A 12,033-nucleotide genomic window follows, 5' to 3' on the forward strand; every position below is an offset into this window, starting at 1 on the left:
CGATATCTTAAAAGCAGTAAACTGTGTATACACACCACTGGTGTACCAGGTAACTATCTTCTACTGGGAGACCCTGGCAGGTTTGAAAGCCCTTCAGGTCCTCCTGCAGGACCTGTTTCTGGTCACAATCTCATGTCTGTCAGTTCTCGGATGGAGTGCCAGTGGAGCCCTCCTCAGGTCAAGGCAGATATTTTATGCAGTTTTAAGTCCTTTGTCTTTTGAAGCCTCTTGAACTAGTCAAACCAGCCTATGCTATTTCCCGGGGGGGGAGGGCAAAATTTGCGACCTGTATTGGTTCGGTATTGGGGATTTGCATTAATTACCCCCCTCCTTCACTCTTTAGTTCTTGAAGGAAACAATCTTTAGTTCACCCATTGAGCCAGGAATACAATCACTGACAAGCCCATAAAGATATGTAGAACATTCATAAAGTTAATACAATCAGTAGTCTTTGAGTAGTGAATGATTCCAACAGGCTCTTGGCATCTCTCTGGGCAAGCTCTGAGTAGGAGCAGGGCCCTGGCTGTTTTGTGCAGGCCCAATCCAGCAGGTGTTCTCAGAGGCTGCCCACAGATTAGACCCTGCTGGTGAGATAAGTGGGGGATTGCCTAGTTTGAGGCTCCTATGTCAAGGGCATTGGGGGTATGCTGCAGTTGTGCCACTGTAGTATAGACACTTCCTCTTATCAACAGGTGGGGTTTTTCCATCAGTGTAGTAATCCGCTTCTCTGAGGAGCAGTAGCTACACCAACAGAAGAATTCTTCCACTGACCTAGCCACATCTACAGCGGGGGTTAGGGCGACCTGACTATGGTGCACAACAGGGCATGTCATTTTTTTACAGCCCTGAGTGACGTAGCTTAATTGACCTAAGTCATTGGCTCTCAGACTTTCCATATGCCTGATTTGTGTTGCGTACCCCCACGTTGCGCCTTAATTAAAAACTACATGCTTACAAAATCAGACAATGTACAAAAGTGTCACCGCACACTGTTACTGAAAAATTGCTGACTTTCTCATTTTTACCCTATAATTATAAAATAAATCAATGGGAATATAAATATTTACTTACATTTCACTGCATCATCTAAAGAGCCGTCAAGTCGTATGAAATGTTAGTTTGTACGGACTTCGCTAGGCTTTTTATGTAGCCTGTTGTAAAACTAGGCAAATATCTAGATGAGTTGATGTACTCCCTGGATGACTTCTGCGTATCCCCAGGGGTACATGTATCCCTGGTTGAGAACCACTGACCCAGGAGTGGATTTACCATGAAACAAACCATGCAGTGACACTGGACCCCCAATGACGGGGGCCCGCAAAATGCAGGACAAATATCTGACAACCTGCCCCTGAGTTTTGGCTGGTGACGCAGCAGGGCTCTGGCAGGCAGGCTACCTGCATGCCATGGCCGGGTGCCCCACACTGCTCTCGGAAGCGGACGGCTGCTGGCACCCCACGCAGCGCATGGAGACCCACTGCCCCCCTCCCCCCAAGGGGCATGCAGAGACGTGCCAGCAGCAGGGATAAGTTGACTACCTCCTCGCTCCCGGAAGCGGCCGGCATGTCCCTGTGGCCCCTGGGATGGCAGGGGGTGAGTCTCCACACTGCCCTTGCCCCGAGTGCTGACTCTGCAGCTCCGAGTGGCTGGGAACTGTGGCCAATCGGAGCTGCGGGAGCAGCGCCTGCGGGCGGGGGCAGCACCTGCAGGCAGCGGTGTGTGGAGATACCCCCGCCTAGGTGCCGCTGCCAGAGGGGGTGTGTGTGCTGGTCACTTTGGGAGCCGCGCCACGCGAGGTAAGTGCCACCCACCTGCCCCACTCCCGCACCCCAGCACAGAACCTGCACCCAAACTTTCTCCCAGAGCCCATACCTCTCACCCCTCCCACATCCCAATCCCCTGCCCCAGCCCAGAGTCTGCACCCAGCACCCAAACTTCATCCCAGAGCCCGCCTGCTGCATCCCCTCCTGCACCCCAACCCCCTGCCCCAATCAAGGTACCTCACTTTATTTTCATTTACTTCACATTACTTATAATATAGGAGGAGGATGAACAAAAAAAGAATGAAAAACCCGGGGGGTGGTGATGAGAGAATGTTCTTTTTCTTGGCTGGGTCCTGTGGGGGGCCCCCCAAAATGAAGCTGCATACAGGGCTCCACTAACTCTCAATCCGCCACTGCACTGACCTAAGTTTTAGATGTAGACCAGGCCTAGGATGTAGATGGCTTTGTGAATGGCCACCAGCAGAAATACAGTTGGGGCTTTTGATGATCTAAATTTTGGATTTAAGTACCTAGGTGGCAGCTGGGGAATCTAATCTCTCTTTCATGTGTTATAATATATATTCTTCTTACTGTATTTTTCACTCCATGCATATGATGAAGTGGGTTTTTCCCATGAAAGTTTATGCCCAAGTAAATTTGTTAGTCTCTAAGGTGCCACAAGGACGACTCGTTATTTTTGCTGATACAGACTAACACGGCTACCACTCTGAAAACTAATCTCTTTGTGGATCTAGCACTGTAGCTGATTCTGATGATGCTTTTAACTGGTGGCCAAACTGCCCCACCAGCCACCCATCTCCTCCCTCCAGAGGTGCATGGGGCAGAGGCTAGGAGTGCGCCTAGAAGCGCTTAGCTGGGCTGGGGCTTGTTGCACCAACGCAAACCCCTGCAGTAGATTTGCTTTGCTGGGAGGGGCTGGTGTGAAACTCCCCAGTGCAGGCAAGATGCAGCCTATGTAATCTGTGCTCCTCTCACCCTTGCTCTACCCCCCGCCCCCCACAGACTGTAGGTTCCTGAGGCAGGGCCTGGCCCCACAAGAGCAGGATCCCTGCGGGGGGGTGGGTGTAATGCAGCCCCTGGCCCCAGGGGAGCCGGATCCCTGGGGGGGGGGTGTAGGGCGGCCCCAGGGGAGCAGGATCCCTGGGGGGGGGTGTAGGCCCCAGGGGAGCAGGCAGGACTGGCTCTAGGCACCAGCAAAGCCAGCCCGTGCTTGGGGGGGCACAAGTCGGGGCAGCGCCCCCCCGCACCCCTTTTGGTGTGCGCGGCTGGGGCAGTTGCGCTCTCGGAGCCCGGGGCGGCGAAAAACCGGGCGCCGCCCCCAGGGCAGGATCCCCGCGAGGGCGCGCGGCGCCGCCCCCCGCCAGGCCGCCAGGGGGCGCTGCCGCCCGCCCGCCGCCCCGCCGTGCCGCCCGCCGCGCGCGGGGCATGCCGGGATATCCGCGGCCCGCGCGGCGCATGCTGGGCAGCAGGACGCCATGGCCGCCCGTGTCCTGTCGGCCTGTGTCCGCCGCCGCCTCCTGCCCCGGCTGCCCCCGCCCGCGGCCCGCCGCCCCGGCCCCGGCCCCGCCCCCGCCGCGCTCAGCGCGCTCTGCAGCCGCCGGCCGGCCGCCCGCGCAGCGCCGGGCCCCCAGGTGAGGCTCGGCCCGCGCTCGGGGTCAGCGGGGCCGGAGCCTGGCGGGGCCCCGGGACGCGCCGCGCCCCCCCCGACCCCCCCTCGCGGCCTGCCCGGCTGCGGAGCCGCGCGGCGGGCGGGGCCGGGGGCGCTGGGGCCGCCCCCGCCGCGGGGCTTGGCCGGGCCCGGCCAGAGGTGACCCTGGGGCCGCCCCCGCCGCGGGGCTTGGCCGGGCCCGGTCGGGGCGCCCCGGGTCCGAGCTGGCCGGGGCTTGGCCGCGCTGTTCCCGGCGCGGCCCTGGCCGGGGGCGGCCCTGCTCGGGGTCTCGCGGGCCCGACAGGGAGCCTGGCAAGGCCCTTCGCGGCCGCAGGGCAGGGCAGCGAGGGGTCCCGGTCGCCTGGCCCGCCGGAGTTGCCGTGGCCTTCCCCTGGCTCGTGCCGGCAGACGTGATAAACCCCCCAAGCGCTCGGTGTTATAAGCCAGGCTCGCAGGTGCCAGTGATGAGGGTAAAAGCTCCGTAGCCGGTGTGAAGGTGGATTATCCCCCCCTTCCCAGCTGCAGCCGTTCCAGCACCATCCTCTGAAGCGTCCGGTGCTGACCACCGCTGGGGACAAGATACTTCTCCAGATGGATCTCGGGGCTGGCCCATGTGCTAGTTCCCATGTTCCTAGGTAGAGCAGGGACGGCTCCACTTTCCAGCTGTGGGCAGTGTGGCTTCTCTGTCCCTAACTCCCCTGTGCAGGCCCCCATGTCGTGGTTGTCCTCTTTTCTGGCTGGCAGGAGCAGAGGCCTGCTCTGTCCAAGAGGAGCTTGTTCGAGCATGCTGCTGTTTCCCTTTCTCCCATTTGGGGTTGAGCCTGCAGCCTGTGCCTGTCTTGATGGCTGATTATGGAGTTCTCTTATCACAGAGAACTCATTTCAGAGGGGTAGCCGTGTTAGTGTGTGTCAGCCCAAAAAACAAGGAGTACTTATGGCACCTTAAAGACTAACACATTTATTTGGGCATAAGCTTTCGTGGGCTAATTGTCTACCACCTTCAGAGATTGCCTGGACAGGGTTTTGTCAGGTATACAAAAGGGAAGGTGTAATTCTAAAAGAGAGAGTCCTGCCTCAGAGTCAGACTGGTGCTGTGCAGGCCCCTTCATTCTGAGGGACTCTGTGAAAGATCTGTTCATACATGTTGTATTTATGCGCAGATTGTCCTGGAGGTTTTGTAAGGAATTCCTGTGCTTTTCCTGTAGGTCTCTGGTACGTTACAGTTGTGTCGCCATTATTCAGACTTGCCACCTCTTACTCTGGAGAGTATCAAGGAGCGTGTTCTGTATGTCTTGAAGTTGTATGATAAGGTAGATCCAGAAAAGGTAAGCTGTAGACACTGTTTCAGTTCAGACGGCCCGTTTTTCAATAGATGGAGAAAAACAGTTATGGTAACAAGTGGAGTTGCTCCTCCAGGCCACCATAAAAGAAGGGGGACCCAAACCTGCCTGTGTGTGCCTTGCAGAAGGATACAGTCTGTAATTCTACAGCAGGGGGGGTAATTCTATAGCATGTATGCACACAAACTGATATGCTATAACAGATGAGTGGTCACAAGGTCCAGGAAGTTAAGGCTTTTGGATTAATAAACCAAGTCAGCATCCAGGGGCAGTCAGGAAACAGGAAATTCTGTTTCTGTGAACAGTTACTGTTAATGGAGCAGTTTTTCATCTCAGGAAAGATGTTGAGACTGCTCAGTAGTCAAATTGCCCCTTCATATGTTAGCTTTTCTTTTCTTTAAGAGAAATTAGTTATTTTGAAGTCTTGATAAGCCTTAGTTATGTGGATAATGACATGTTGACTAGATAGCGGAGAAATTCATATCTCTTCAGTTAAAAAAATGTTTGGCAGAGGGACAGTAAAGGCCAAAACCACCGGGTTTTCTGGCATCTTTAGGCTGTAAACTCCAAGTGGAGGCGCATCTGGATATTCTAACTTTTCCTACCCTAGTGAAATGACTGTAATCAGTTTTATTGTATTTTTGTTTGGCTTTTCTCCCAGCTCACAGTAACTGCCCACTTCATGAAAGACCTGGGCTTGGACAGTTTAGATCAAGTGGAGATCATCATGGCCATGGAAGATGAATTTGGTAACTGAAGTTTGTGATGTCTGTTCTCCCTGTCCTTCCCTATAGAGTGGAAGGATTGTCCAGTGGTTAGGGGGCTAGCCTAGGACTTGGGAGAACTAGCTTCAAAACCTGCTGTACCACCAGCTTCTGTGTGACCTTGGCAAGTCGCTTAGCTCTGCCTCAGTTCTAATCTGTACAATGTGGATAACATTTTCCTACCTCCCGGTGGTGGTGTGAGGATAAATATACTAAGGACTGTGAGATGCTCAGCTGCTATGGTGATGGGGGCCATATAGATATTTAAGAAAGACAGATCTGCTGTTGTCTTGAATGGCCCCCCAAATGTGCTTACTGCAAACAAAATCTTAGTTCTTTTATTTCCATAAGCTCGGTATGAATATTTAACGTTGACTAACTTCCACAACCCAAAGAAAGCTGTTTCACTCTCAGTATCTCTAACTCTCAGGGATTTACATTTTATCATTGTGGCTTCTGCACCTCCTGTCTGAAGTGTAAATTAAAGTTTCCATGGCTTCAGTGTAAAGCAGTTTGGTGCACCTACAAGTCTCTGCCTCAGAACTTTCCTTGGGAATTAGCTGTAGTGTGGCACGGCTAGGAGCCGACAAAGCATTCAGGGTAATAAAATGCAAATGAGTACTCCAGACATTTCATTTTGCATCAAGACTGCTGTCCAATACATCCACCATTCTCTTCTGTGTGCTCTGCATGTGAGAATTGTATTAGATTTCTCCAAACTTAGCTTCTAACAATTCTTTAATCTTTTCATCTGCATATAAATCCCAATTGTGTAAAAAATAAACTGTAGTAGAACATATACACTTTAATTGGAGGCATTCTGACTTGCACATTGCCCAGATATATTTAGTCTAATCACTGCTCTTGTTTACATTTGGTGGGGGGGGGTTAACTTGCAGCTAGCAGGACTAGAAATAGAAAAGCCAGAATTTTCTAGAAAATGTTGTAGTGATGAGTTCTACTGTTTCAAGTCCCAGCAGGCTCTAACCTGGTGAACTTCGTAGAATTTTTAAAAGCTACTTGCTGTAATGACACTTGATAGAAGACTGTGAAACAAACTGGTGCTTTGGGTTGTCCCTTGCATGTAACTAGCCCACTGCTTTGCCATCTCACAGCTATTGCACATCAGAGTTGGTTTCAGAGCTCTGGGACTCCAGTAGAAGCTTGAGCTGTGCTTGGAAGGGCACTGACTCTGTTAGTGAGGCTTCACAATCTGCAGGAACTGCTAGTTCTGCCTGATGCCTCTTGCATAATTTTCTGCTGCTGGGTAAGGCACAGCAGGCTTTGAAACGCAGCTTGAGTAATCAGAGGTGCCAAATCTATGTCTGTGCTGCTGACCCCTGCCTGTGTGTTGCCCACAGAGCCAAGGCACAGGCATCTGAGTTTGTATTATGATTTCTCTCTTTCTGCTGTTTCCACTATTACAAGCTAAGCATGTGCTCTCTCTTCTAGGGTTTGAAATTCCTGACACGGAAGCAGAAAAGCTAATGTGTCCACAAGAGATTGTAGATTACATTGCAGATAAGAAGGATGTGTATGAATAAAGACATTTCTTTGAAGCAGAGTAAGTAGAAACTTACTTTTATGTAAGTAGCAATAATGGCCAGGCAGAGTAAAATCACCATGGAGTCACTGGAGATGAGAAATACCTTCCTTCCTATACTGTATAATTGTAGTCAATGCTATGTCATAGGCAAGGTGTTGAGATGGGATCTAGCCCAGATTTTGGTGGCAGATGGCAAGTCTGTTGTCATGGTGAAATGAGCTTGTTGCCTCAGCCCAGTTCCCAGCTGTATACATCAGGGGAAAATACCAGCACAAACTGGTCCCCTTGTTGCAGTCCCAGTGGAGTGTCAAGAACTGAATGCTGCCTATGCACCCCTCTTTCCCCACATCAGGACTGAGGAGCATGGCATGGCAGTGTGGGGGAAGCATGCACAGCTGCTCCTGCTGCTTTATCTGTGCCATGGAATGAGATGGTAATCTCACCAGAGCTAAGGCCCTGTCACTGACTCCCTGGCTTCCTTTGGCAGTGCTGTTCCATGCTGGTCATGTGTCCTTGTCAGTTCCCTTTTATTGAACATTTTATTTTACAAGGTAACTTTTGAGCTCTGAAATACCAAATCTGTGTGGCTTTTTTTAACAGGAGATTCTCTCTATCGTGAAGACTGGGATTATATCTGCGGTTGTGTGAATGTAAGCGCACATTACTGTACCATTGCTGCAGTAGTTCTGTTGGACATTGTATTTAACGTCGTCTAAATATGTATTGGTCTTTAAAAAAAATAAATATATAAGACCATTATCGTCTTGTTGATTTTGTTCTATAATCCTTTTGTCAATGGTCCAGATTAATTATTTTTAATGTATAAATCTCCAGCAATTCTTAAAGTGCTAAATCTTTTCTTTGGGAAAATGTTATGGCTCCTAAAGATTTAGGTGAATGGTAGACCATGCTATAACTATGCTAGACCTTCAGCGTCTGGGTTCAAGGTAGCTCCTCCAAAGTCTTGGAAAAGCTTTTGGTGCGTATCTTCAGAAAACTGTACAAGTGTAGCGTCACCAGGCATTTGACTGCTAGTCCCATGGCTCTGGGTTTATTCTGCTGCTTGGGATGGCCTGTGGATCCCTGTCCTGAGGCTCTGTGACTGATCTTAGCTGATACGAAAACAGCCATGGTACTAAACAAGGTGTTTAAAGTAGTTGGTCTTGCACAGAAAGCTCCCATCTTCCCATTGCCCCTGGGCAACGTTAAATAAGATGCTTTACTAAGCACAGTTAGGATGCAGTAGTTTAAGGTTAACATCCTGTGCCTGGCAGTGAAATTCAAATCATATCCCCCTGTTTTGTAGAACTATATGTATAAAGATTTTATTATTTCTAACCCGTACTAGAGGGCTTCAGCATGTGCTCGTAACAGCTTTGTACGAGGTCTTGTTCAAATCCAAGCCTGCTGCCTGTATGTGACAAAAGCATCTCCTAAGTCTGGCTACATAGACTATAAAGAATACAATGACTCACTGAATAGGGGCTGCGGTTGGCACTAAGACCACTGTAGGTAACCCTGTAATGAGCCCACAGTTTCAGAATGCCCAGAGATGGGCCTTATACTATTGTCTGTACAATTTGTATTAAAATTGGCTTATTAAAAGAACTTGTACTCTCTACTGCCTGAGTGATCACTTTCCCTTTTATGGCTCGGTAAGCTCAGTATCTGCTTTCTTTCCCATAAACCCAATTCTTTCCCACTGTTTAATGTGTTTAATAAATAAACTTGTGTTAAAAGTAAATGTTAGTTTCAAAATGATTGTACTTACCTGATAGAAAATAAAGGGATTGATTTTCTTGCTACTGAAATGCAGAATAAGATCAGTGCTACTGTAAACCTAACTAATCTCAGCATGAGGGGGTTGTTTTAAATCTCTCCCAAGACAGAGCTGAACGTTATTTCTGGACACCACATAGCTTTCTCTTCTGAGCTAAGAACTGCTTTTATCTGTCACAGGGGCACCACCAGGCTGAGAGCCAAGAAAGCGTCATCTGATTATATATTTTCCTCTGAAATTCAGCATGGTAGGCGGCTGGAAAATATACTGGAGCCTACGCCTGCCCCACATGGGTTCCTTAACTGCGTAGGTGTTTATTTTCACAGCTTGCTATCTCAAACTGTATTTCAGCTTTACAATTCTGTGTCGGACTGAACTCTCAGCCAGCTGGGAGTTGCTCTGCCTGAAGCTGGTTATGGCTCAAACGGCATCTGTCCCCTGAAAGGGTTGTTGAAGAGACGAAGGGATTTTACAGTTACAGAGGGCCTTTCATTCCAAAGCACTTCCCTAACTCGACTGCCTACAAGGACATGGCTTTACTGAAATGCAGCCACTTAGAGGGCAGCAGCTGTTTAACAAACCATCGTATGTATGAGGTTTAGGACAGAAGGTGAAGGAAGCAGGCTCCACCTGCAACTTCAAGGGGAATTTAGAGAAGTGGAATACAGTGAGCCTAAATGGATGTTGCCTAAGGCACGTATGCCAGCATTCCTATCACAAGGCATGAAAATAAAAAGATTGGCAGCAGCTGTCCTACAGCTGTGACAAGTCCTGTTTGTAGCAGTCTGCCTTCCAGCACCTGGGATTAAATCTTTAGCTCATGTACAGCTAGATCAACACAATCTATAATGACTGTTCCCTAGTGGCAGGGAAGCTGCATGTGCTGTACCTAAAATGGTCCTCATAAGCCAGTGCCTGCTTAAAAGCCCCTCTTATCAGGACCAGTGCTGGGTCTATGGTATAATGGCTTCAAGGGTCTCACCATGCATTGGTACAATCACTGTTTACGGTGGCTCCAAAATGGTGCCACTGCATCACTACTATTGCTTCCTTTAGATGGTGGTGTTTTCCTTGGACGTTTCCTGCCCAGCGACTGCCTCTGCGTAGCAGCTGAGATTACATCCGATGAAAGTACAGGGGTTTGATCAGCTCATTGCCAACAGATGTGTAACTGCCATTGACTTCAGTGAAGGGATAATCAGGTTCTAGGAGTGTTTGAGGTTTGGCTATGTCAGGGTCTGCAAGGAGGAAGCTGTCTGATATGTGGGCAGACCACCCCACAGGCATGCTGCTCCCTAGTTCAACACCCCCCTGTGCTCTGCCTCAATATACTTTCCCAACAGCCCCCTCACCTCGCTGTCCTTGGTCTCAGGATGCTATTGAACTGATGGCAGCTTTCAATTTAGATCTAATGTGACCAGAAAATGTATTTTCAACACTAGGTTGTGTGAGTCTGTATTACAGAAACATTTGAGGGACTGGATGGCTCTGGGAATGATTGACAGTGGACATTATGTATTTTGTTTGTACTGGTCTGTGTATGTTATCTCATAATACAAGAGTGAGGGGATTTCAAAGGCAACCAATTTCAAATGGATAGAAATAAATACTTTTGCACGCTACGAAATTAACCTGTGGAATCCATTTCCACAAGCTATGGGAGGTGAATAATGCAATGGGATTTTAAAGAATGAGTGGGTGTGTACATGGATGGCTAATCTCAACCACAGTGCTATTAGACAGGATACATGTCAGGACTTCAACTCCTCACACTTTGTGGGATAAACTAACCTGAAGTTTGGAAATGAACTTCCCCCGGGCAGGTTATTCTATAGCTGTCCGATAGAGGGTTTCTTACACCTTCCTTGGAAGCATCTAGTGCTAGCCAGTGTTGGGCACAGGAAGCTGGATCCATGGGTGACGATACAGAGATGCCTACGTTCCAGTGGAGAGCCGACAACCTTGTCTGTATTTGGTTTTTTAAACTGATTGAGTTAAACTGAAACAAAATCTTGTGTGGACACTTTAAATTTAATTTAAACATTGGTTTAGAACAATTTAACACAACTCAGTGCCCACACAGGGTTTTGCACCAGTTTAATAAAATTGGATTTTAAACAGATTTAGAGTTTGACTAGTGCAGTTCTGAACAGAGACAAAGCCTACCCTACCAGTGACAAGAAACGTCTACCACCTTCACAGCTGAGGCTGCCAACAGGACCTGGGTGCTAATGGTGATGTGGACACTTGGTGCTGCACTGAAATCCCCACTTCGTTTTGCAAGGGGCCACTGAACAGCCATCAGATGGTAACAATTTTCAGTCCACTGCAACCTGGTCTGCTTTTGGGTTGGCAACAGCTGTAGGTGGAAGAGTTCACAGCCCACTGTCAAGCCCCTCAGCTGTTCCATGTTAGCTGAAGTGTCAGTTTGCAAAACCTAATGTCTGGTCCTGCTGGAATTAGTTCTTTAGGGAGAGGCATTTGCTGGAGCAGAATGTGAGGTAAATGCTAAGCACCCCACCAAAACGATACTAGATTGCTAGTGGGTGTGTTTTGTGTTGCATCGGAGGGGCCTTTCTGCCGTGGACAGTGTGTGTTGCTCCTAAAGCCCTAGCTCCCAGAGTCAAGTGACTATCTCATTTTTTAACGGTAAGTTCCTAGGCTTCTTGATTGTAAATAACACCTTGAAAAATGTGACCTGAATATACCCTCATGCCTCACACTAGAAGGCAAATAAATATCTCCACACTTATATATAAAAATCATGACTTTGGGGGCCTGATTTATGATTTTGAATGGCTGCATTGGCCATTACCGTGCATCTTAACCTGCATTTGGGGTCTGCTCTTTGTACGTATTAGGGCAATCTATCGGGGTTTTGTATCTAGGTGTTTCCACAGAGTAGCAGAGACTTTCCTCTTTGGCCACTGGGCTAGCAGAGACCTTGACCCACACCGTGTGAATTCTGCGGGGGGACATGTTTGCATAACGTGTATGTGGCTTGCATGTGTTTGTGTGTTTTGTGTGTGCAAAAGCCTGGTTTTTATGGGATGGGGGTGTGGTTTGCTTTCATTGTACTTGTGCAGTTTGTGGAGTGTCTGTCTAATGTGCTGTGGGCTCTTTGCCTAGTGCGTTGTGGGGCTTTGCCTGTTTGTGAATGGCACTGTAGGT

At 49.1% G+C, this 12,033-nt stretch overlaps 1 protein-coding gene across 2 annotated transcripts; it reads left to right on the forward strand.

Annotated features, from left to right (window-relative positions):
- The first annotated feature begins 3,227 nt into the window (after positions 1-3,227).
- On the forward strand, positions 3,228-7,841 carry NDUFAB1 (NADH:ubiquinone oxidoreductase subunit AB1). 2 transcript variants are annotated; one of them, XM_043524020.1, is made up of 5 exons: positions 3,228-3,415; positions 4,638-4,757; positions 5,434-5,521; positions 6,989-7,106; positions 7,690-7,841. In XM_043524020.1, the coding sequence occupies exons 1-4, from the start codon at positions 3,260-3,262 to the stop codon at positions 7,078-7,080; spliced, it is 456 nt and encodes a 151-aa protein (XP_043379955.1). In that variant the 5' UTR covers positions 3,228-3,259; the 3' UTR covers positions 7,081-7,106; positions 7,690-7,841. The 2 variants fall into 2 exon arrangements, with proteins under 2 accessions (XP_043379955.1, XP_037767090.1); XM_037911162.2 differs by having other exon boundaries at positions 6,989-7,100; positions 7,683-7,841.
- Positions 7,842-12,033: the final 4,192 nt, after the last annotated feature.

This window comes from Chelonia mydas, chromosome 10 (genome assembly GCF_015237465.2).
Source record: "Chelonia mydas isolate rCheMyd1 chromosome 10, rCheMyd1.pri.v2, whole genome shotgun sequence".
NCBI classification, from domain to species: domain Eukaryota; kingdom Metazoa; phylum Chordata; order Testudines; family Cheloniidae; genus Chelonia; species Chelonia mydas.